We start from the raw sequence: 26,179 nt of genomic DNA on the forward strand, positions 1-26,179 counted from the left end.
CTCCCACCCCAGGAGCCATAGCCACCCCTGAAACTACCTCCACGTTTTCCTCCTCTGTAGCCCCCTCGACGCCTATGGCCTGCCTTCTCTACTGTTATGGTCCGACCATCCAAATCCTTGCCATTCAAATCCTTTTCTGCATCTTTGGCGTCCTTTGTGTTTTCAAATGTGACAAAGCAAAATCCTCGACTTTTGCGTCTCCCTGTCTTTTATCAGCAGCACTTCCAAGAGCGGTCCATATTTGCCGAAGACAGAATCCAGGACATCTTCCCTTGTGTTGAAGTTCAGTCCACCTACAAAGAGCTTGCCAACATTGCTTCCATCCCTGACTTGTGTGTGCTGACACTTAGTTTCAGGGTACTTCCTCTTCTCTTCAGGGCGCTTCCTACCCATTGCACGAGTCGCGGTACTGGATGGAAAGATACCCGGAATCTCCTGCTCTACCTGTGCGGTGTTATTTTCCATACTAGGCTTTTCAACAAACATCGTGTTACCAGAAACTTGACCACCGGCCAAATCATTCCCGATAACAAAAGATACTCCCTCTACAGGAAGAGTGGCTTGTAAACCTACGGTGACCGGTCCTGACACCAAATCAGACTGCAAATGGATGACATGAAGTGGGGCTTTAACATAGCCACCAACCCCCTGTAAACGAACACTGACACCAGTTGCCGTCTTCTCTGACAATGGCAAAATGCCCTCAAGCATCAAAGATTGATGTGCTCCTGTGTCCCTCAATATCCTAACAGGCCTCTGGTTCGTTAAGTCTCCATCCAGTGACACAAACCCCTCTGAAATAAATGGTTTGTAATCCTCTTGAACAAGGTCGTTCTGTGATGCCGTAACTTTGGCATGGAAACCCTCACAAGGCTCTGTCCTCAAAGGACGATTTCTCACATTTGCCAATGCATTCGGAGTTGTACTAGTCTGACTCCGCTCTTGATTTTTCCTTTCCAGAGCATAACATTGGGACATCAAGTGTCCAGGTTTCTTGCAAAAAGCGCAAGTAGGCCCGGAGGAAAAACTCGTGGTCCGCCTCGAGCCCCCCGGAAGATAAGTCTGTCTTGGAACTGTAGTCTTCTGATCCCTAAAAGTGGCGGTATCAGAGTTGTCCTCATAGTCATCTCTAGGCCGCCCCCATGAATTTTCGTTCTCCGCACCGGATGTACCATAACTCCCCTGGCGAACTCTAGGCGGGAAGTTAGGTTTGTGGAACCCCATCCTGTGTGTCAAAGCATAATCATCTGCCATGGTTGCTGCCTCATACAACTCTGGTACCTTCTTTTCCTCCAGATGTACTTTAATGTCCTCGTGGACACACTGTTTGAATTCCTCCACCAAGTTCAATTGTCGCAACAGTTTGAAGTCTTTCCCAACCCCTTTCGAATCACACCCCCAAACGGAAAGTTTCCGTTTATAGAACGAAATGATTTCTCAAAGGCCTGAAAAATAAAGCCCATTCATTGAGTCACCCTCACGATTTTATCTCGATTTCACCATCTGATTTAATTTTTATCGATGGTTTTAGACTCGGTGTCAGAAATAATTGAGAACATTCACACACACACAGGAAATTGCCGAGATATATTTTTTTTAAATCGCGGCACGGTCAGCCATACACCGCCTAAAATAACAGATGGGAAAATGGCGAGATATATTAAAAATTCGTGGCGGACTTTTCCATTTGATGACAATCGTCACGATTAAATATTTAATTTATACATTGTCACAATAATGTGGAGAGAGGGGCATTGCTTCGTTCACGTATCGCCACAGACGGGAAATTGCCGACAGATATGTCTTCGTTATTATTTCATTCATCATTATTATACGGAAGTAAAGGTAATCCTGTTTAAACTGGCATTCATTCCAGCGAGGGGTTGGAGAGGAGCGAGGGGTTGGAGAGGAACGAGGGGTTGGAGAGGAACGAGGGGTTGGAGAGGAGCGGGGGGTTGGCGAGGAGCGGGGGTTGGAGACGAGCGAGGGGTTGGAGAGGAGCTAGGGGTTGGAGAGGCGCGAGGAGTTGGAGAGGAGCGGGGGTTGGAGAGGCGCGAGGGGTTGGAGAGGAGCGAGGAGTTGGTAAGGAGCGAGGGGTTGGAGAGGTGCGAGGGGTTGGAGAGGAGCGGGGGTTGGAGAGGCGCGAGGGGTTGGAGAGGGGCGAGGAGTTGGTGAGGAGTGGGGGTTGGAGAGGAGCGAGGGGTTGGAGAGGTGTGTGTGTGTGTGTGTATATATGTGTGTGGGTGTACGTGTGTATGTGCGTGTATGTATGTATGTATGTATGTGTATGTATGTATGTATGTATGTATATATATATATGTATGTATATGTATGTATATATATATGTATGTATATATATGTGTGTATGGGTGTACATGTGTGTGTGTGTGTGTGTGTATATGTGTGTATGTGTGTGTGGCTGTGCACGCACATGCATTCACATGTTATCAGAAGTAAATACATTGTGGAGATGACATCATTTGTGCATCTGATAAATTGCCAGTAACCATTTTGTGAAACTGAATGTGCAGGTGCAGCATCTAGCTCAATATGTCGAAATGTCACACACGTCCATGCCCGTGGGATTCCCACGGGTGACCCCACAAGTGTATATATATATATATATACATATATATTTATATATATATGTATATATATATATATATATATATATATATATATATATATATATATATATATATATATATATATATATATATATACAGTCACGTGAAAAAGTAAGTACACCCCATGTAAAGTTTTGACTTTTTCAACATATTTCAACAACATATTTCAACTGTCGCTCAAGCTTTTGGGTCTCACTATCTGCCATGATCTTTCTTGGGAAAACCACATTTCCAAGCTGGCCTCCAAAGCCAGTCGCCGACTGGGCATCCTCCGTCGTGTGAAGTCCTTCCTTGGCACACCGGAGCTCCTCACCACATACAAGGCTTTCATACACAGCTCAATGGAATACTGCTCTCCCCTCTGGGCTGGTGCTCCTGCCTCACACCTAGCTCGTCTTCACGCTGTTGAAACCAAAGCGTTCAGAATCATTGGAATCTAGTCGCTTCAAAGATAATAACGAAAAGCGTTCCTAAACCCAAAATAAAGAAACAAGAATGAGCTGGCAAAGCTAAAGGAAGGACAGAGAGAAGAACGCAAAGGACTCTCAAGGGCGTGCAAGGAAGAAGAAGAGGAAAGCAACCTAAGAGTCCGGAAACATCCTCAAGCTTCAAATTTTCGAGTCTGCGAGTCTCTGAACCTCTCATTCTCTCATCCTCACTCTGTAAGAGGATCTCCACTGTGCCTTTTTATAGAACCGCCCTTCGCTTGAGCCCTTCCTCCCTCCACGTCCATGAGAGGAGCCGCATTTGGTTTTGGCATGATATATGGTCTCAGGTGATGTTAGCTCTTACACGAGCCCCGATCTTGTATACAAAAAAAGAAAAGAAAAAAGGTGTTCATGAAACCTGTTGGAAGCGGTTTTGGGGGAGTCTGTAAGGAAAAAGTGTTCGGTGTGAGATTCAGAAAATGGCTTGTAGAAATGAAAAATGACACATATGGGATTTCTAACGACACAATCGCAACGCAGACCTATCAACACGACTTTAGACAGTTAAACTAAACAGTATAACTATGAAATAACTGACTTTAACTATGCGCGGATCTCTTTGGGACTTCTCAAAATTGTAACAATACTTAATTTTATGTTCTTTAATAACCCTTTTATTCATGAAAGTAAATAGCACAAAACATGTTAATTAAGGGTACAGTTTGGCAAATAGTGGTGACAAATTTAAAAGTTGAAGTCCCTAACCCTATTTCCCCCATTATCCCTTAAGTTTGAGCATCGCGGATGTGCGGTTCACAGGGATTTTCAGGAGTGTTACCTCCGCGAATGGCAAGGTCCTCCTGCAATGAAATGTGACATTAGATTCCAGAGGAGTGTAGGACAGAGTTAATTGTCAACCATGCAGCAATTACCAACACAGTATCTATGGAAATATGTGGATGTCTTGAGATTGTTGGAATTGATTCCCAAGTCCCAGAAAAGCTCAATGCAAGGTCATGTCGATGCATAAAGTGAATGGTGTCGGATCAATGATATGAGACCCAAGCAAGAAAAATGCAGTTATGTAGATACACTTTTTGAAGAATCCCCTTCTGGGAGTCCAGTTGAATGTTGATAATACCTGTCTGGAGAAGGTTAGCTCGTTGATACTTCTTGGGATAGCTATACAAGCAGATATAAAGTGGAATAGCCATGATCAACTCATGGTGTCTCGTGCTGCTCGTCAGTTGTGCATACCAAGCATCCTTAAGAAATGTGGAGCTAGTGTTGTTTATTTGGTAACCATCTATGAAATGTACATTCGCCCACTACTCGAGTTTGGATCACCGCCATGTGTATGTCTAAAACCGCCATCCCTTTTGATCCTATTTATTGACGTTTTACCTTTCGGAATCATATCTGTTATGTTCTTTTAAAGCGCTCGCTGAGGCTTGACACGGCTTGAGGAATATCTGTGGTTAATATTGTGATATATCTGTAGTTAATATTGCGGTGTATTTTTGGTTAATATTGTGATATATCTGATGTTAATATTGTGGGGTATCTGTGGTTAATATTGCAGAATAATCATTTTTTTGTATAAAAAGTCAATTGTGTTTATGTAAGATAAATATGTGAATTATTTCTCCTGCATAACGTGCTTGTGTACCGGACACAAGGTGGGTGTAACATGTCTGCGGCTTTGATTTTACAAAATTAATTGATTGCAGGTGAGATGTATTTTGGGGCGAGCTTGGGTTGAGATCACACGGTGCAGCTTTGGGTTGTTGTGTGAACACCACACAGCCACAAAGCACTCTTTACATCTTTTTTTAATGTTCTTTCCACCAAAGACATTTTCATATTGGATCACATTATTTCCCCTGACACATGTTTTGTGTTACAATGACTCAGTGGACCCAGTTGCCATTGTATGATAAATTGTATTGTCCCATCCCATGTAGTTAAGATATAAATGATCGGAATTTCACATGAGTTTTTACCGAATGTATATTTTGGATATCAAACAATGTTATTTAATATACAAACAAATGTGCGGATTCAGGGGGAACCCAGCTACAGTCACGTGAAAAAGTAAGTACACCCCATGTAAAGTTTTGACTGTTTCAACATATTTCAACATACAGCTATTTGATCTTCATTTCAACAATATTGATATATAAAGGTGATATAATATAACAAATATCATGAAACATTTACATTTTGTAGTCCATTGCATAATTTAAATAAACATAAATGCAAATTTCGCATGTGGAAAAAGTAAGTACACCCCTACATTTATCACCACTTCAAATACCTAAAATTAGAATCAGGTGTACCAGCTCAGGTGCAAATGATTAGAACATTGTGAGAGAGGATCTTGGAGGAACCTGTCTTATTTAAACCTCAGACCTTTAGTTTGGTTTGCTCTTTGTTGTCGAAGTGTGCTCTATCACCATGCCTAGATCAAAAGAGCTCTCTGATGTCTTCAGAAAGAAGATTATAGATGCCTACGAGTCTGGGAAGGGATTTTAAAAAGATCTCCAAACAATTTGAAATCAATCATTCGACTGTCCGGAAGATCATCTACAAGTGGAGAAGATTACAAACAACTGCCAACTTGTTCAGGCCAGGCTGCCCCAGCAAGTTCAGGCCAGGCCGCCCCAGCAAGTTCAGCCCGTGAGCAGACCACAAGATGCTAAAAGAAGTCTCTAAGAACCCCAGAATGTCATCACGGGACCTACAGGTAGCTCTTGCCACGGTTGATGTCAAAGTGCACGAGTCTACCATTAGAAATAGGCTGCACAAATTTGATCTACATGAGAGGTGTGCCAGGAGGAAACCTTTGCTGTCCAGAAAGAACATCAGGGCAAGACTAAAGTTTGCCAATGAACACCTCACAAAGACCAGCACTTCTGGAACAATGCGCTCTGGACAGATGAGTCAAAGGTAGAGTTATTTGGCCACAGTACCAGAAGACATGTTTGGCGAAAACCAAAGACAGCATTTGACCACAAGAATCTGATACCAACTGTAAAGCATGGTGGTGGAAATATTATGGTTTGGGGCAGCTTTGCTGCATCAGGTCCTGGGCAGCTCACCATCATAGAATCCACTATCAATTCTTCATTGTACCAGAGGGTGCTTGAGGATAATGTGAGGCCATCTTTTGGAAGTTGAAGCTCAACCGAAGGTGGACCTTGCAACATGACAATGACCCTAAACATACCAGTAAATCCACCAAGGAATGGCTGAAAAGAAAGAAATGGAGGGTTCTGGAATGGCCAAGTCAAAGCCCGGATCGAAATCCCATCGGGATGTTGTGGGGGGATTTGAAACGAGCTGTGCATGCAAGAAACCCCTCAAATATCGCACAGCTGAAAGAATTCTGCATGGAAGAGTGGGCAAAAATTTCTCCCAGTCGATGTCAGAGACTGGTAGACAGTTATAAGAAACGCCTACTTGAGGTTGTTTCTGCCAAAGGGGGCAATACCACCTATTAGAGCCAAGGGTGTACTTACTTTTTCCACATGCGAAATTTGCATTCATGTTTATTTAAATTATACATTGAACTACAAAATGTAAATGTTTCATGATTTTTGTTATATTATATCACCTTTATCTATCAATATTGTTGAAATGAAGATCAAATAGCTGTATGTTGAAATATGTTGAAAAGGTCAAAACTTTACATGGGGTGTACTTACTTTTTCACGTGACTGTATATTAGTATCGATAATTTAGTGCTCCAACCTAATGAGTGAACACCGTGATGTCACCGCTACGTGTGTCCGCCCTGCCTGCCAAGCTCCGGAGGAGTTATCTCGCAGTGCGTCATTTTTTGGATGTTAGTTCAGATACTGTCACTATTATATGCAAAACTCACAGTTACCGACCTGGTTTCGCCCTTATTGGGGCTTCATCAGGGCAACGAAGTGAGTCTTCCATACACTTGTGACTGAAAACCTTTCAGTTATATATCGGTAATTAGGCGATTCCATACCATCAGTGGATACCAGAGATAATGTTACCATGTGGCAGGCGGTGCTTATCGCTCCCATTAAGGTGCAGCAGTAGCTGTATGGGACACCTTAATGGCGGTTCATCACTGATGGTATGGAGTCGCATAATGACTGATATCTACCACATAAAACACAGTGTGTGTGTGTGTGTGTGTGTGTGTGTGTGTGTGTGTGTGTGTGTGTCTTCATAAGGCTAGGTTTTAAAGGCTTTGAGTCGTGCTTTAGGAGGGATTTGAGTGGGGGGGGGGGGGGGGGGGTTTAAGGGACAATCTTTGAACACGACTGTGTATCAACCGGTTAAAAGATCCAAAATACTCTGAGGACCTAAAATACCCCAAGGACCCAGAAGACCCAATGGACCCCAAACACCTAAAATACCCTGTAGACTAAGACACAAAAGACCATGAAGACCCCAAGGACTCTGAAGATCCAATGGACCCCAAAGATCCAAAATACCCCGAGGATCCAAAAGACCCAAACAACCCCAAGGACTCAAATGACAGAGGACCCAAAATACCCCAAGGACTCCAAAGACCCCCAAGGACTCTGAAGATCCAAAATACCCCAAAGACCCAAAATACCCTGAAGACTGTTAAAGACCCAAAATACCCTGAAGACTGTTAAAGACCCAAAATACTGAAAAGACCCTGAAGACCAAATGGACCCCAAAGAACCAAAATATCCCAAAATACCCTAAAGACCCTTAAATACCCTGAAGACCCAATATACCCCAAATACCCTGAAGACCCCAAGGACCCAGAGGACTTAAAGGACCGACAATTACCTGAAAACCCAAAATACCCCAAAGACACCAAGACCCTTAAAGATCCAAAAGACCACAAAAACCCAAAAGATTCTGAAGACCCAAAATTCCCCAAAGACCCATAAAGACCCCAAACATCCAAAATACCCTGAAGATGCAAAAGACCCTGAAGACCCAAAATACTCTGAAGACTGTTAAAGACCCAAACGACCATGAAGACCCAAAATACTCCAAAGACCTTTGAATACCCTGAAGACCAAAAATACCCAGAAGTCCAAAAAGAGCCCGAAGACCCAAAAGATCCCGGTTACTGAAAGGATCGAAAAGACCCAGAAGACCGAATAGACCCCAAAAGACCCCAAAAGACCCCAATACCCAAAATATCCAAAAGACCCTTAAAGACCAAGAAGACCCAAAAACCCCAAAGACCAAAAAGATCGAAAAGTCCCAGAAGACCAAAAAGACCCCGAAGACCCAAAATACGCTATAGACCCTTAAAGACCTGAAAGACCCCAAAGACCCAAACAATCCAAAAGACCAAAAACACCAGAGTCCCTTAAAGACCCTGACCCAGTGGACCCCAAATTACCCCAAAGACACAAAATACCCTTAAGACCCTTAAATACCCCCAAATATACAGATTGAGGACCCAAACTACTTCAATGACTCAAAAGACCTAGAGGACCCAAAAGACTCAAATGACCTAAAAGACACTGATAAACCAGAAGACCCAAAAGACACAAAAGATGCTGAAGGCCCCAAGGACCCAAATGACCCAGAGGACACAAAAGACTCCAAGGACACAAAGGACCCCGAAGACCCAAAAGAAGAGCAATTATGCCTCTTACATTGGAATTGTAGACGGTGGCTTGCAAACTGAGCCTCAAGGTCGGTGTACAGAAGCGGTATTTTTTACATCACAATAAATACAAGGCACAGGGTGGTGAAATTTCCTGCACGTGATGTGCAATGCGCACAGAGTGAAACGAATGTTCATTTATGTCTGCAGGATGTCTAACAAATAAAGATGATTTTAGCATCCCTGACACGAGACCCAGACTTAAAACTTTGGCATGCTCACGTGGCTGTACCTTCAGAAACTTTTCCAACCCGTCATTGTTGACGGGTTTTATACTAGTATATATATACAGTATATATATATATATACGTATATATATATACATATATATATATATATATATATATATATATACTGTATATATATATATATATATATATATATATATATATATATATATATATATATATATATATATATATATATAAATATCACCATGCCTAGATCAAAGATATATATATATATATATATATATATATATATATATATATATATATATATATATATATATATATATATATATATATACAGACTTGGCATTTAAAAGGGAATTTTTTTTTTTCTTGACTTGGGTTTACTTTCTGAACTCAGTATATCAATCTGGTGAGTTTATTTTACCCTTCGGTGATGTCTTTGTTGAAAGAACCATGTCACTGATTGTCTTTCGCAGCAAGAAGTCAATAACAGGATTATATCACAGGTGGTGTGACAAAATGTAAGGACAGGTACATTTGACGATTGGCTTCACAATCGGGTATATAAGGGTTGTTGCGTTATGTATTAGTGGAAAACAACTGCTGCACGTCTACAAAAGTTATTGCCGCTTCCTCTGGAGATGGTCCGTCAACTTGACAATGCTGTTTGTCATGGAGTGGTGGCTTTACGAAATTCTGGCATGAAACAGCGTGCTATTGCTCGGCAGTATGGCATCACTCAAGGTCAGGTGTCAAAGATCCTGAAACGAAAGGCTCAGAGGGGTGTCCCTACTCCAATACCGAGGCCAGGACGTCCACGCAGAACCACAAGGAGAGATGATCGCCAGCTGCACCGGTTAGTCTGCAATGGCCGTACCAAGTCAGCTAATCGGCTTACGGCTGAGTGGCAGCAACTGACAAATGTGCCTGTATCCAGAAGGCTAGTCAACCAACGACTGGTTGAAGCAGGCTATCGTGCCAGGCGTCCCCTGAGAAAGCCACGCTTGACCAGACAACACAGCCAGCGCCGATTGCAGTGGGCCAGAGAGCACCGTCAATGGCAGCCAGGACACTGGAATCACGTGACCTTCAGTGACGAGTCTAGATTTCTGGTCTATCGTCAAGATGGCCGCGTCCGAGTGCGCAGACAAGTGCATGAAGCCCACAACGAAGATTGCATAGTGCCAAGAGTCCAGGCTGGAGGTGGTGGGGTGACCGTTTGGGCTGCTTTTCATGCAGGGGGCAAAACTGACCTGGTTGTTCTGAATGGAAACCTGAACCAGTTCAAGTACAGGGTCATTCTGGAAGAAACATTGCTTCCATTTGCTCGTGCAGCCTTTCGAGGAAACTTTGTCTTCCAAGATGACAATGCACGGCCTCATCGTGCTCGCATGATCCAACACTTTCTTGCTGACCGTGGTGTAGAGCATATGGAGTGGCCTGCCATGGCCCCGGATATGAATCCGATAGAGAACTTGTGGGCAGAATTAACGCATCAAATTGACAACTTGGACCAGCAGCTTACCTCTGTGCGTGAATTGCAGCAGGCTATTGTCACTGCATGGCAAGCGATTCCTGTCCAAACCTTGGCAAATCTTGTGAACAGCATGCCTCGACGTGTACGTGCTCTCCTGAATGCTCGTGGGGGTTACACGAAGTACTGAACTGTACTTTTACTGTCCGTAATCCCAGTTGTTAGCACAGTACTGTCCGTGAATTGAGTTCGATATCAGTTTACATCACTTTCAAGGATCAATTTATTTGCTTCGAAATGTCAAATGTGGTTTTTGTTTCTTTTAAAGGTCACATAAACAAAATCTAGAATAATTTCAACATAATTCCAATGAACTTTTGGTTCTAAGTCATCTTGAAAAGTAAGTTCACCCCCACAAAAAAAAATATCCATATTAAATGCCAAGTCTGTATATATATATATATATATATATATATATATATATATATATATATATATATATATATATATATATATATATATATATATATATATATATATATATATATGTATTCAGAAAGTATTCAGACCCCTTCACTTTTTTCACATTTTGTTATGTTGCAGCCTTATGCTGAAATCGTTTAAATTCATTTTTTCCCTCCTCAATCTACATTCAATACCCCATAATGACAAAGAGAAAACAGGATTTTAGAAAGTTTTGCAAATTTATTTTAAAAAAAAACTGAAATATCACATTTACATAGGTATTCAGAATGGCTAACCCCCGTTCTCGCTGGGAAAAATGGCCTTAAAACGATCATTCATTCATTCATTCATTCACCCTTTGCTATGACACTTGAAATTTAGCTCAGGTGCCTCCAATTTCTCTTGATCATCTTTGAGATGTTTCGACACCTTGATTGGAGTCCACCTGTGGTAAATTCAATTGATTGGACATGATTTGGAAAGGCACACACCTGTCTATATAAGGTCTCACAGATGACAATGCATATCAGAGCAAAACCCAAGCCATGAGGTCGAAGGAACTGCCTGCAGAGCTCAGAGACAGGATTGTTTCGAGGCACAGCTCTGGGGAAGCTCACAAAAAAAATTCTGCTGCATTGAAGGTTCCCAAGAGCACAGTGGCCTCCATAATTCTTAAATGGAAGAAGTTTGGAACAACCAGGACTCTTCCTAGAGCTGGCCGCCCGGCCAAACTGAGCAATCGGGGGAGAAGGGCCTTGGTAAGAGAGGTGACCAAGAACCCGATGGTCACTCTGGCTGAGCTCCAGAGATCCTGCGTGGAGATGGGAGAAACTTCCAGAAGGACAACCATCACTGCAACACTCCACCGATCTGGGCTTTATGGCAGAGTGGCCAGATGGAAGCCTCTCCTCTGTGAAAGACACATAAAAGCCCGCTTGGAGTTTGCAAAAAAGCGCCTAAATATATAACTGTGAGATATATGAGATATAGATATTGTTATGTCGATGTGGTCGAGCAATATGTAGAGCAGTTAGATCTGAGTAGGTAACATGCTTCGTGTGTCGCGGTAAGGAAAACTACCTTGTAATAAGTTCTTCATGTGTCGGCGTTTTGTCGGTTAAGATGTATACTTGTGAATCTACCAGGAGGTTTGAGTGATAAGTAGTGTAGGGATTAAGGAGTAGCGCCCCTGTGTGTCCTCCCCTGGTTAGCCAAACCTTTGTCCCTTTTGGCACTGCACACCACTTAGACATTAGTTAGGACCTTTAGTACAACACTAAGTAACGCCCTCCCCTGACATGACTTGGGAAGAGACCAGGCCAGGACACCGCCGATAATGGCCGCCGCCACCTACACCTCCGGATAGGCCTATCCACCTTGAGTACCACGCCCAGGAGTGCTGTGCTCGTTTGGCGCGAATGGATGCAGGAGGCGCGAAGCGGGTCGACAGAGGGCGGGAAGTTACGAGGCTCTGATTGGCTGGCAGTGCGCCAAGGCCGACGTCGCCGGCCGGCGGATATTAACGAGGGCCGAACGCCATTTTGGGGAGAGAGTCGTTCAGAGATCCCGAGTGAGTTACGCACGAGTTGAGCAGTTGCGCACTAGTGAGATTCCTGGCCCTGGCAGTTTCGTGAGATCCCTGGTTGCGTTGGCTCGCAGATTCCAGTGAGATTCCTGGCAGATTCCTGGAAGATTCACGGCCTGAGTTGGCCGTCCCAGTGAGATCCGAGTTGCTTGTCGACCGTGTACGAGGGTCGACCTCGTGGTGATCGGTGCTTGGTGTATGGTGCTCGGTGCTTTGGAACTTGGAGCGAGGCGTGCCACGGGACGAAAGGAGCCGCGTGTTGGACGGTGGCCAAAGCCAACGACAAAGACCAGATAAGACCGAGTTGCGCGTTCACCAGCTCATGACGTGTTCTTTTCCTTAATTCAGATTCCCTCGTTTGTATTTGATATCTGTTGTGTGTGGGATCCCAATTTAGCTACCTTATTTTATTATCGGCGCGTGCTTTTCCTGTCCTTGCTTTTCATTTAATAAACCCTTATATTATTTGCTGTACATACTTGAACGCAGTTTTCCGGGTGATTGATTTAATAGATAAGGCTGCTGGGCTCTCGCTGCTTCCCTCCATCCCGTGCACTTGGGGTAGCTTTTGGTTTTGGAATCCGCCATTGAGTTTCCGCCTCAGGGGCTAAGGCCATCGCGATCGGCATCCGTGACCGCCTGATATTAATCAAAGGCGGTTGTGTGACAATATATATATATATATATATATATATATATATATATATATATATATATATATAATATTATATATATAACTGTGAAAAATAGTGGAAACTCCACAGTACAAGCAGGGCGTCTCATTTGTATTAAATAAATAATCGGGAGATTAAATAAGACGTGGACGTAGCTTCAGGACGGTCGATCTTTAATTCTCGACAAGCTTTCGACCAAAAAAGATCTTCTTCTTAGTCTACAGAAAAAACAGGCATGTATATCAGACAAGTATGTATAGTGATATGTGTACAATATGTGTGATATGTGTAGAAGATGCATACAAAAAGAAGAGCCACGCTAAAGCTCACTCACTGTGATCAGAAACACAAATCTGATCTTAATCTGAAACACTGATCTTCATCAGAAACACTCGGCACCACATTTCCTCAACCTCCAGTAACATCATTTCGACGTGGTCGGACACTCAGGGACCTTTTGGTAAAAGCACAGCACCCACAGCCCCACAACAAAGAAACTAGGATCCCTGGCTTCTATAAATGCACAGCAAACAAATGTATTATTCACAAGCATTTACTAGAAGGAAACAAATTTTGTAGTTCTAGCACTGGACAAAAATTCCCCATCACCTCCTATCTGAACTGCAAATCTACATGGGTCATACACTTAATCACTTGCCAAAAGTGCACCAAACAATATGTTGGAAAAACTGAGAATACACTCTACACACGATTTAATAACACCTGGTCAGAAATCAATAACTTCCACCCCAGTCAGGGCAAATCTCTACCTCACACGATACACTTTAATCAACCGGATCACTCTATAAATGACATTCAAATCTCTGCCATTGAATCAATTACAAATCGATCACACACCACGATTCTGAAACGTGAGTCCTTTTGGATACATAAACTTCGGACAAAAATCCCTCATGGCATAAATTTTGATGATTAAAGAATGTTTCAACATCAACCCAATCAAATCATTAACCATAACCCATTCATTCACTCATTCATTCATTCTACCTTTATATGCCATTTACAAATGTAGGTAGTGTATTCATACTTATATAAATATAAATGGTATATGAATATAGGCTTGTGTGTTTATGTATGTATGTATATATATATATATATGTATATGCACGTGCACAAACTGTAACGTGAACGGTAACTGTAAGCTGCGCTTCACTTCCGCTGAACTTGGGGACGGTGAGTGAGTCTTAGCGTGGCTCTTCTTTTTGTATGCCTCTTCTACACATATCACACTACATACTTGTCTGATATACATGCCTGTTGTTTCTGTGGACTAAGAAGAAGACCTTTGTTGGTCGAAAGCTTGTCGAGAATTAAAGATCGACCGTCCTGAAGCTACGCGTCCGCGTCTTATTTAATCTCCCGATTATATATATATATATATATATATATATATATATATATATATACATACATATAATTGATATATGTGGGAAAATTATATGCCCAGACCAGGAATCGAACCCAGGTCCTCTGGAAAACCGTACCAGTGCTATGCCATCTGAGCTATCTGGGCGACCCTGGCTGAGCATGCATTTTTCCCACACATATGATTGCCACTCTCTTTCCGTCAATGCTTCCCGGGCACTCGTTGCCAACCATCGGAGCACCAACAGAGCACCAACGAGAGTGACACAAAACATATCAGGCACAACATTAGTGTATGCACATTATAATAATTTTTATCTTTCTCAAGTGACATTCTGCTCTTTGCAGGGTTCATGACCCATTTAGCCATGCCATTATTCGAGGCCTGGGCACAGTTTATGGACACCCATTTGTCACGCTCTCTCCTGAGCAACCTTGTTCGCAACCGGCATCGCTGGCAGCAACTGCAGCACAGCTGGAGCGGTGGAGGCAATGGTTGCCAACAAGACAGCATCACACCTCGCTCCTGGCACAACACATTTTTGGTCAGGTGGTAAAACCAAAAAACGATTTTAAATAGCAATAACTATGATAGTTTAATTGAAGCAGTCAAAAGGGAAGTTGTGCTTTTGAAGAGCAAAGCGCCAAAATAAGAGCAAAAATAAGAGCAAAAATGTGCAGTTTTGATTTATCTGATTCAAGAGGAAGAGGAACTGTTTAGACAAAATGTGAACATGATACTTTAAACGAAAGAGGGGGATTAAGTGAAAAGAAGGTCCAACAGACTTCAACTCTATGATGAAGACACTCCCCATCCCCAATTACTGTGCCATAACCAACATGAACTGTACACAGACAGGAACAAAGCAAACAAGACAGCAGAAAACAAAGTTTGGATAAGATCTGTTGAGGCAATTCAAATGCTATACTAATACCAAAGCACAACACCAGGAAACACACACAAGCTTTAACACAAATGTACATACACGTGATTTAGACTCCCACCCAGTTTATCATCGAAACAAAAATAATAACGAACACCTGTGAGTAATATATAGAGGTAGATTGATCGGGTATCATAACCCAGCTCTATGATCTGCCTCTTACAGGACCTGAAGAGCAATGCCCGGACTCGGATTAGCTTTGATAAAGCATTCCCTGAAAATACAAACATGTACTTTTACGAATCACGTATTATCACAGCAGACGAGATCTCTGGAAGGCGTTGGGCAGATGAGAGAGTGCGCATCGGGTGCCTCGACCGGCAGAGCTGGTGCAGGTGTGTGAGTGCGCACAGGCGTCGGCGCTTCAACAGGTGCGAATGCTACCTCGACAGGGAAAATAAAAGTGCTGCAGATTGTTATCCACCCAGTGCCCACGTTGTGAAACAAGATGGATGTGAAATTTGGTTGGGAAACGCAACGTTAACAAGATATTTTTGCAACATGTTATCTGAAAGGGGAAACAAGCAAATTTTTCCTCTTAAACAAGCGTCAAAAATGTAATTTACAAATACGTTTTACTCGACCGTTAATGATGTATAAAATATAGATATATATTTTTAAAGAAACCAGCAGTTTAGAGCCAGCTTTTTACTCATCATTGGATGTGGCCAGTCGGTCCTTCGCTTAGAACGTGACGGCAGTCACAGAAGGTGCACCTTGTCTGCACCATTTTAAAATAATGTCCATTTTTCATATTAAGAAAATAAATAATCAGAGCCATGCAACTTTTTTCACATTAAATAAATAACCAGAGCCACGCCGACTTTTCGGATTTAAAAATAAAGAACCGGAGGCACACAAACTTTTCAGATTAAATAATTAAATAACCAGAGCCACACCCATTTTCAGATAATAAAAAAAAATTAACTGGAGCGACACCCACTTTTCAGATTAAAAAATAACCAGAGCCAGGCCCAATTTTTCTGATTAAACAAATAAATAACCAGAGCCACGCAACTTTTCACATTAAATATATAACCAGAGCCACGCCGACTTTTCGAATTTAAAAATAAAGAACCGGAGGCATGGCCACTTTTCCGACTTGTAAAAAATAAAGAACCGGAGGCACACAAACTTTTCAGATTAAATAAATAAATAACCAGAGCCACACCCATTTTCAGATTAAAACAAAAAATTAACTGGAGCGACGCCCACTTTTCAGATTAAAAAATAACCAGAGCCAGGCCCAATTTTTCTGATTAAACAAATAAATAACCAGAGCCACGCAACTTTTCACATTAAATATATAACCAGAGCCACGCCGACTTTTCGAATTTAAAAATAAAGAACCGGAGGCATGGCCACTTTTCCGACTTGTAAAAAATAAAGAACCGGAGGCACACAAACTTTTCAGATTAAATAAATAAATAACCAGAGCCACACCCATTTTCAGATTAAAACAAAAAATTAACTGGAGCGACGCCCACTTTTCAGATTAAAAAATAACCAGAGCCAGGCCCAATTTTTCTGATTAAACAAATAAATAACCAGAGCCACGCAACTTTTCACATTAAATATATAACCAGAGCCACGCCGACTTTTCGAATTTAAAAATAAAGAACCGGAGGCATGGCCACTTTTCCGACTTGTAAAAAATAAAGAACCGGAGGCACACAAACTTTTCAGATTAAATAAATAAATAACCAGAGCCACACCCATTTTCAGATTAAAACAAAAAATTAACTGGAGCGACGCCCACTTTTCAGATTAAAAAATAACCAGAGCCAGGCCCAATTTTTCTGATTAAACAAATAAATAACCAGAGCCACGCAACTTTTCACATTAAATATACTAGGACGTGCCCGTACGTGGGTGCCCGTTCCTTGCCAAAAAAAAAAAAAAAAATGTCTTCGCCCATGCATGCATGGGCGTGCCCATGGGCCCATGGGCGTGCCCGTAAGTGCGTGATGTGACCGTACAATGAATGTATCGTCCCGACGCCGCAGCTCGGATGGCGCTGCAGTTAATCAGGCCTGTATCGGCAGAGTTATTATAAACGTGTACTACAATCGATCGTACCTTACAACAATCAACACAGATTGCAACGTCAAATAAATGAATACGCTCTCAAATGTGCCGTCCGAGGCAGCGTCTGCTCGCCACGTTCAGCGTCACTATGACTATCCGTAAGTCCGGAAGTGACGTCCTCATTTGACTGTCCGGAAGGTCGCATATCGCAGTTACGATGAATCGCAAATTAGTTTTAATTAGTTTTAAAACATAGTTTAACGCCAACATAGTTTGCCAACGTGAAATAAATGAATACGCTCTCAAATGTGCCGTCCGAGGCAGAGTCTGTTCGCCACGTTCGGCACACGTGATAGCTCGCTGCTCTCTGATTGGTTGAATCGTACCCCTCTATTTACATGAAATGGTTTGGTCCAAAGCGAACGGCTTGCGAGTACGGTGACAATCCCCCCCCCCCTCTATTTACATGAAATGGTTTGGTCCAAAGTGAACGGCTTGCGGAGTTTGGTAAAGAAATCGCCATAGCTCGGTAACTACTTGTCCGATTAATATGAAACCTTGAAAAGGCACATCCTCGGGTCCCCAGCAATATACCTGGCAAGTTTCAAGTATATCGGACCCGTGGTTGTCGAGAAACAGCGGTCACAGACAAACACACAAACACACAAACACACAGACACACAGACACACAGAGATTAGTGGAATTATAGATAGATAACCAGAGCCACGCCGACTTTTCGAATTTAAAAATAAAGAACCGGAGGCATGGCCACTTTTCCGACTTGTAAAAAATAAAGAACCGGAGGCACACAAACTTTTCAGATTAAATAAATAAATAACCAGAGCCATGGCCACTTTTCAGATTATATAAATAAATAACCAGAGCCACACCCATTTTCAGATTTAAAACAAATTAACTGGAGCGACGCCCACTTTTCAGATTAAAAAATAAGCAGTCACGCCCACTTTTCTGATTAAATAAATAAATAACCAGAGCCACACCCACTTTTCAGATTTAAAAATAAATAAACAACTGGAAGCATGGCCACTTTTCCGATTAAAAAATAAAGAACCGGAGGGCACACCCCACTTTTCAGATTAAATAAATAAATAACCAGAGCCATGGCCACTTTTCAGATTATATAAATAAATAACCAGAGCCACACCCATTTTCAGATTTAAAAAAAATTAACTGGAGCGACGCCCACTTTTCAGATTAAAAAATAACCACAGCCACGCCCACTTTTCTGATTAAGTAAATAAATAACCAGAGCCACACCGACTTTTCAGATTTAAAAATAAATAAACAACCGGAGGCATGGCCACTTTTCCGATTAAAAAAGAAAGAACCGGAGGCACACCCCACTTTTCAGACTAAAAAAATAATAATAATAACCATGCCAAGAAAGGCTCCGTGGTACACATCGTCAACGATGTGGGAGAATCCCGTTGTTGTGAAGCCGTTATGAAAAATAAAAAGATTAACGGAAAACATTCCATTTTGGTAACTTGTTTATTACGGGTAATGGAAGGAAAATGCAGTCGACGTGGCAAGATATTGCCAAAATGTTCACCAAAGTCATCGCACATATAAAGTTGTGTGAATGCCTCATGTATAAATGGGGAAAGGGAGGGAGCTGTTATATGTTCTAAAAAAAATTCCGTTGTTTTAGGGATAGAGCGATTTTGGGCAGCACTGCCTGTTTTTTCATAGGCAGCATTTTAGTGCCCCATCCCAAGATGCCTCGAGGGCATTAAGTCAACCATAAAGTTTGCGCTGGCACCACATCTGTATATACCAAGACCAAACCATGTACCGCTCTATGAAGGCAGCAAATTTCATGGGACTACCTTGGTTTCAGAAGCTTGGAATGGAAATCCTTAATACCGCTGCCTTCGCCCAGATTTGCACCCACAACCTCTGGGATACCAGTCCAGTGTTCTTTCCACGAGGACGTCCAACAGCCTGCGACTGGTACTATCCATCTTAAATGGGTGTTGAACATTCAGAGGTTATGGGAAGAGTGGTGGAAAAAGCGAGACATAAATCAGTGGCACGTCATCAAATCCAAACTCGATATCCCATACACGCCGAATGCTTTGCTCGTCGCTGTTCATAATCGGCATAAACTCTCATTTGGAGTTAATACTCAAACTTAATCACAAAAATATTTAAACAAAAGAGCATTTCATCTTAATTGTTCCTCAAAATTCCACAGGCAACAACCTAATCTTTAGTTTTCCCAGCTGTTGGCCTTTTGCCCACGTTCACCCATTTGTTTCCCTTGTAAACCCATCCTACTAAACTATGCGCTTCCTCACTGCAAAGTTTCATCCCTCTCTCTGTGTCACTTACAGTACTTTTTACAAGTTCCATGCAAAGTTTCATCCCTCTCTCTCTGTCACTTACAGTACTTTTTACAAGTTTAATGCAAAGTTTCATCCCTCTCTCTGTGTCACTTACAGTACTTTTTACAAGTTTAATGCAAAGTTTCATCCCTCTCTCTCTGTCACTTACAGTACTTTTTACAAGTTTAATGCAAAGTTTCATCCCTCTCTCTCTGTCACTTACAGTACTTTTTACAAGTTTAATGCAAAGTTTCATCCCTCTCTCTGTGTCACTTACAGTACTTTTTACAAGTTTAATGCAAAGTTTAATCCCTCTCTCTCTGTCACTTACAGTACTTTTTACAAGTTTAATGCAAAGTTTCATCCCTCTCTCTGTGTCACTTACAGTACTTTTTACAAGTTTAATGCAAAGTTTCATCCCTCTCTCTGTGTCACTTACAGTACTTTTTACAAGTTTAATGCAAAGTTTCATCCCTCTCTCTCTGTGTCACTTACAGTACTTTTTACAAGTTTAATGCAAAGTTTCATCCCTCTCTCTGTGTCACTTACAGTACTTTTTACAAGTTTAATGCAAAGTTTAATCCCTCTCTCTCTGTCACTTACAGTACTTTTTACAAGTTTAATGCAAAGTTTCATCCCTCTCTCTGTGTCACTTACAGTACTTTTTACAAGTTTAATGCAAAGTTTCATCCCTCTCTCTCTGTGTCACTTACAGTACTTTTTACAAGTTTAATGCAAAGTTTCATCCCTCTCTCTGTGTCACTTACAGTACTTTTTACAAGTTTAATGCAAAGTTTAATCCCTCTCTCTCTGTCACTTACAGTACTTTTTACAAGTTTAATGCAAAGTTTCATCCCTCTCTCTGTGTCACTTACAGTACTTTTTACAAGTTTAATGCAAAGTTTCATCCCTCTCTCTGTGTCACTTACAGTACTTTTTACAAGTTTAATGCAAAGTTTCATCCCTCTCTCTCTGTCACTTACAGTACTTTTTACAAGTTTAATGCAAAGTTTCATCCCTCTCTCTGTGTCACTTACAGTACTTTTTACAAGTTCCATGCAAAGTTTCATCCATCTCTCTCTCTCTGTCACTTACAGTACTTTTTACAAGTTCCATACAAAGTTTCATCCATCTCTCTCTCTCTGTCACTTACAGTACTTTTTACAAGTTCCATACAAAGTTTCATCCATCTCTCTCTCTCTGTCACTTACAGTACTTTTTACAAGTTCCATGCAAAGTTTCATCTCTCTGTCACTTACAGTACTTTTTACAAGTTCCATACAAAGTTTCATCCATCTCTCTCTCTCTGTCACTTACAGTACTTTTTACAAGTTCCATGCAAAGTTTCATCTCTCTCTCTGTCACTTACAGTACTTTTTACAAGTTTAATGCAAAGTTTCATCCCTCTCTCTGTGTCACTTACAGTACTTTTTACAAGTTCCATGCAAAGTTTCATCCATCTCTCTCTCTCTGTCACTTACAGTACTTTTTACAAGTTCCATACAAAGTTTCATCCATCTCTCTCTCTCTGTCACTTACAGTACTTTTTACAAGTTCCATGCAAAGTTTCATCTCTCTGTCACTTACAGTACTTTTTACAAGTTCCATACAAAGTTTCATCCATCTCTCTCTCTCTGTCACTTACAGTACTTTTTACAAGTTCCATGCAAAGTTTCATCTCTCTCTCTGTCACTTACAGTACTTTTTACAAGTTCCATACAAAGTTTCATCCATCTCTCTCTCTCTGTCACTTACAGTACTTTTTACAAGTTTAATGCAAAGTTTCATCCCCCTCTCTCTCTGTCACTTATAGTACTTTTTAAAAGTTCCATGCAAAGTTTAATCCCCCTCTCTGTGTCACTTACAGTCCTTTTTACAAGTTTCATGCAAAGTTTCATCCCTCTCTCTCTGTCACTTACAGTACTTTTTAAAAGTTTCATGCAAAGTTTCATCCCCCTCTCTCTCTGTCACTTACAGTACTTTTTACAAGTTTAATGCAAAGTTTCATCCCCCTCTCTCTCTGTCACTTACAGTACTTTTTAAAAGTTCCATGCAAAGTTTAATCCCCCTCTCTGTGTCACTTACAGTCCTTTTTACAAGTTTCATGCAAAGTTCCATCCCTCTCTCTGTGTCACTTACAGTACTTTTTTTAAGTTCCATGCAAAGTTTCATCCCTCTCTCTCTGTCACTTACAGTACTTTTTAAAAGTTCCATGCAAAGTTTCATCCCTCTCTCTCTGTCACTTACAGTGATTTTTACAAGTTTCATGCAAAGTTTCATCCCTCTCTCTCTGTCACTTACAGTCCTTTTTACAAGTTTCATGCAAAGTTTCATCCATCTCTCTCTCTCTGTCACTTATAGTACTTTTTAAAAGTTCCATACAAAGTTTCATCCATCTCTCTCTCTCTGTCACTTATAGTACTTTTTAAAAGTTCCATGCAAAGTTTCATCCCTCTCTCTCTGTCACTTACAGTCCTTTTTACAAGTTTCATGCAAAGTTTCATCCCTCTCTCTCTGTCACTTATAGTACTTTTTAAAAGTTCCATGCAAAGTTTCATCTCTCTGTCACTTACATTGATTTTTTTAAGTTCCATGCAAAGTTTCATCCCTCTCTCTGTGTCACTTACAGTCCTTTTTACAAGTTTCATGCAAAGTTTCATCCCTCTCTCTCTCTGTGTCACTTACAGTCCTTTTTTAAAGTTTCATGCAAAGTTTCATCCCCCTCTCTCTCTGTGTCACTTACAGTCCTTTTTACAAGTTTCATGCAAAGTTTCATCTCTCTGTCACTTACATTGATTTTTTAAAGTTCCATGCAAAGTTTCATCCCTCTCTCTGTGTCACTTACAGTGCTTTTTAAAAGTTTCATGCAAAGTTTCATCCCTCTCTCTCTCTCTGTCACTTACAGTCCTTTTTACAAGTTTCATGCAAAGTTTCATCCCTCTCTCTCTCTGTGTCACTTACAGTCCTTTTTACAAGTTTCATGCAAAGTTTCATCCCCCTCTCTCTCTGTGTCACTTACAGTCCTTTTTACAAGTTTCATGCAAAGTTTCATCTCTCTGTCACTTACATTGATTTTTTAAAGTTCCATGCAAAGTTTCATCCCTCTCTCTCTCTCTGTCACTTACAGTACTTTTTAAAAGTTTCATGCAAAGTTTCATCCCTCTCTCTGTGTCACTTACAGTACTTTTTACAAGTTCCATACAAAGTTTCATCCCTCTCTCTCTCTCTGTCACTTACAGTACTTTTTAAAAGTTTCATGCAAAGTTTCATCCCTCTCTCTGTGTCACTTACAGTACTTTTTACAAGTTCCATACAAAGTTTCATCCCTCTCTCTCTCTCTGTCACTTACAGTCCTTTTTAAAAGTTTCATGCAAAGTTTCATCCCTCTCTCTGTGTCACTTACAGTACTTTTTAAAAGTTTCATGCAAAGTTTCATCCCTCTCTCCGTGTCACTTACAGTACTTTTTAAAAGTTTCATGCAAAGTTTCATCCCTCTCTCTGTGTCACTTACAGTCCTTTTTAAAAGTTCCATGCAAAGTTTCATCTCTCTCTCTCTGTCACTTACAGTACTTTTTAAAAGTTCCATGCAAAGTTTCATCTCTCTCTCTCTGTCACTTACAGTACTTTTTAAAAGTTTCATGCAAAGTTTCATCTCTCTGTCACTTACATTGATTTTTTTAAGTTCCATGCAAAGTTTCATCCCTCTCTCTCTGTCACTTACAGTACTTTTTACAAGTTCCATGCAAAGTTTCATCCCTCTCTCTCTGTCACTTACAGTACTTTTTACAAGTTCCATACAAAGTTTCATCCCTCTCTCTCTCTCTGTCACTTACAGTGCTTTTTACAAGTTTCATGCAAAGTTTCATCCCTCTCTCTGTGTCACTTACAGTGCTTTTTACAAGTTTCATGCAAAGTTTCATCTCTCTGTCATTTACATTGATTTTTTTTAAGTTCCATGCAAAGTTTCATCTCTCTGTCACTTACCATCCTTTTAGAAACTTTCATGCATGTTAAAACTTCCACACACTGTCTGGCCATCACTTCATGTTTTTCAATATGTTCAAGTGTAAGATGTGAAGCAATGTGGAAAATTTCTCCTAGAACAAGAAAGATGAAAATGCACTTCATGTTAAAATTGTATAAAATCTTCAGCCCGAACAGTTCTACCAAGTGTGGCCTCTTGTTTTCCTGTATAAAGAAAGTCCGACTTGGCAACAAGCTGCATTTCAATTGCATCCCATTTTGACAAGAGAAATTATCCTTAAACAGCATAGCACTTATTGAAGAATGAAATGCATGGAAAAAAACCAGGAGGAATGCTGGATGGGGGAAATTTGGGAGAGGGGATGGAGCCGTGGGACGTCAAGGGCTCGAACACTGTGCCCCCAGTTTTTTATTTTCAGTGTCGTGTTGTCGGTTCTATCACATTTATTCCCTGGTTCCGTTGGTTGGTAAGGAGGAAGTAATACCAAAAGCCCATCTCACAAGATGGAATGGAGGTAGAGCGCTCACCTTCGAGCCATATAGTCTGGGTTTGATTAAACTGTCACCCTGGTGCTTCACAGGTAGGGAATTGCATCACAAAGTGTTCCGTCCCTTCGTGAAGGTAGGCGAGTTATTGCCGGCACCATGAACAAATTACGACCAGTAATTCCTGCTTAAACAGTGGGTATCAAGTGGTCTGGTTCTCTCGCATATTACTCAACACCTGGACGCACTGCTCACACATTACTCAATACATACTCAGAATGTTGACATATTCCTCAACACCTGGTCGTACTGCTGACACATTCCTCAACACCTGGACGCACTGCTGACACATTCCTCAACACCTGGTCATACTGCTGACACATTACTCAACACCTGGACGCACTGCTGACACATTCCTCAACACCTGATCGTACTGCTCACACATTACTCAATACATAGTCAGAATGTTGACATATTCCTCAACACATGGTCGCACTGCTGACACATTCCTCAACACCTGGACGCACATCTGACACATTCCTCTACACCTGGACGCACTTCTGACACATTACTCAACACCTGGTCGCACTGCTGACATATTCCTCAACACCTGGTCGCACTGCTGACACATTCCTCAACACCTGGACGCACTTCTGGCACATTACTCAACACCTGGTCGCACTGCTGACACATTCCTCAACACCTGGTAGTACTGCTGACACATTACTCAACACCTGGACGCACTGCTGACACATTCCTCAACACCTGATCGTACTGCTCACACATTACTCAATACATAGTCAGAATGTTGACATATTCCTCAACACATGGTCGCACTGCTGACACATTCCTCAACACCTGGACGCACTTCTGACACATTCCTCAACACCTGGACGCACTTCTGACACATTACTCAACACCTGGTCGCACTGCTGACATATTCCTCAACACCTGGTCGCACTGCTGACACATTCCTCAACACCTGGACGCACTTCTGGCACATTACTCAACACCTGGTCGCACTGCTGACACATTACTCAACACCTGGACGCACTGCTGACACATTCTTCAACACCTGGTCGTACTGCTGACACATTACTCAATACATGGTCGTACTGCTGACATATTCCTCAACACCTGGTCAGTGGTCGCACTGCTGACATATTCCTCAACACCTGGTCAGTGGTCGCACTGCTGATACCGAGTGTGCTTGCTGTGGGAGCAGCAGCCCCCATACAACAAACAAAGTCACACACCCACGTGTTCACATGTCAGGTATGAATGATCGTATTCAGCGACGAAGGCCAAACCAAGAACAACAACGACGTGAGAAGCACAGACTTGAGTGGGAGTAAATCCACGAGTGTTGAGCCCACTCAAAATGCCCGATACGGTCATGGTTTGAATCCCACAGCCGGAAATGCAGATTAAGCTCAAGGCTGAACCAACTCAGCGGAGAGAATAGAGAAAATGAATCAAACAAATAAAACCACAACCACCTTAACCACAAGTTAGTACAGTATTAGCCTGGTGTTGGCTTAACGGATAAGGTGGCTGACTTAAGATGTTGGGGTCTTGAGTTTGAGCCCTGGTCGTTCCGTTAAATAACACCAGGTGGATCGACTCAGGCTGTCATCCTTCCAAGGTCGGCAAAATGAGAACTCGCTTACTGGTAATGGGGGGGGGGGGCGAGGGGGGGGGCACTGCATCAGTGGCACAGCTGGGCTCTCATAGGCTATGAGCCAGACCCCCCAAATTGACCGGTCGGTACCATACAGATGGAGTAAGGCTCATTGTGATTTTTAGCAAGATATATGTCCCTAGATATGAAAAAAAAGTGATAGCAGTGTATAACTCTCGGCCATCTCTGTGTTATCACCCGAAATATTATTGTACGCCTGCTTCGCTTCG

The 26,179-nt window shown here is 41.7% G+C and overlaps 1 protein-coding gene across 2 annotated transcripts in view; it reads left to right on the forward strand.

The window, feature by feature from the left end:
- Nucleotides 1–17,309, forward strand: part of LOC137438702 (high affinity 3',5'-cyclic-AMP phosphodiesterase 7A) — a 154,138-nt gene extending 136,829 nt beyond the window's left edge. Inside the window, exons 13-14 of one of the 2 annotated variants that reach the window (XR_013621165.1) lie at nt 14,826–16,393; nt 16,666–17,309. Coding sequence is in view for 1 of the 2 variants with exons in the window: in XM_078767169.1 (XP_078623295.1) it covers nt 14,826–15,034 (209 nt within the window). In the remaining variant the exon portion in view is untranslated. Of the gene's footprint in view, nt 1–14,825 lie in introns of both variants that reach the window. The other variant, XM_078767169.1, reaches the window with a different exon arrangement.
- The last annotated feature ends 8,870 nt before the right edge of the window (nt 17,310–26,179 follow it).

Source organism: Myxine glutinosa, chromosome 13 (assembly GCF_964187855.1).
Source record: "Myxine glutinosa chromosome 13, kmMyxGlut1.1, whole genome shotgun sequence".
In the NCBI taxonomy this organism is placed as follows: domain Eukaryota; kingdom Metazoa; phylum Chordata; class Myxini; order Myxiniformes; family Myxinidae; genus Myxine; species Myxine glutinosa.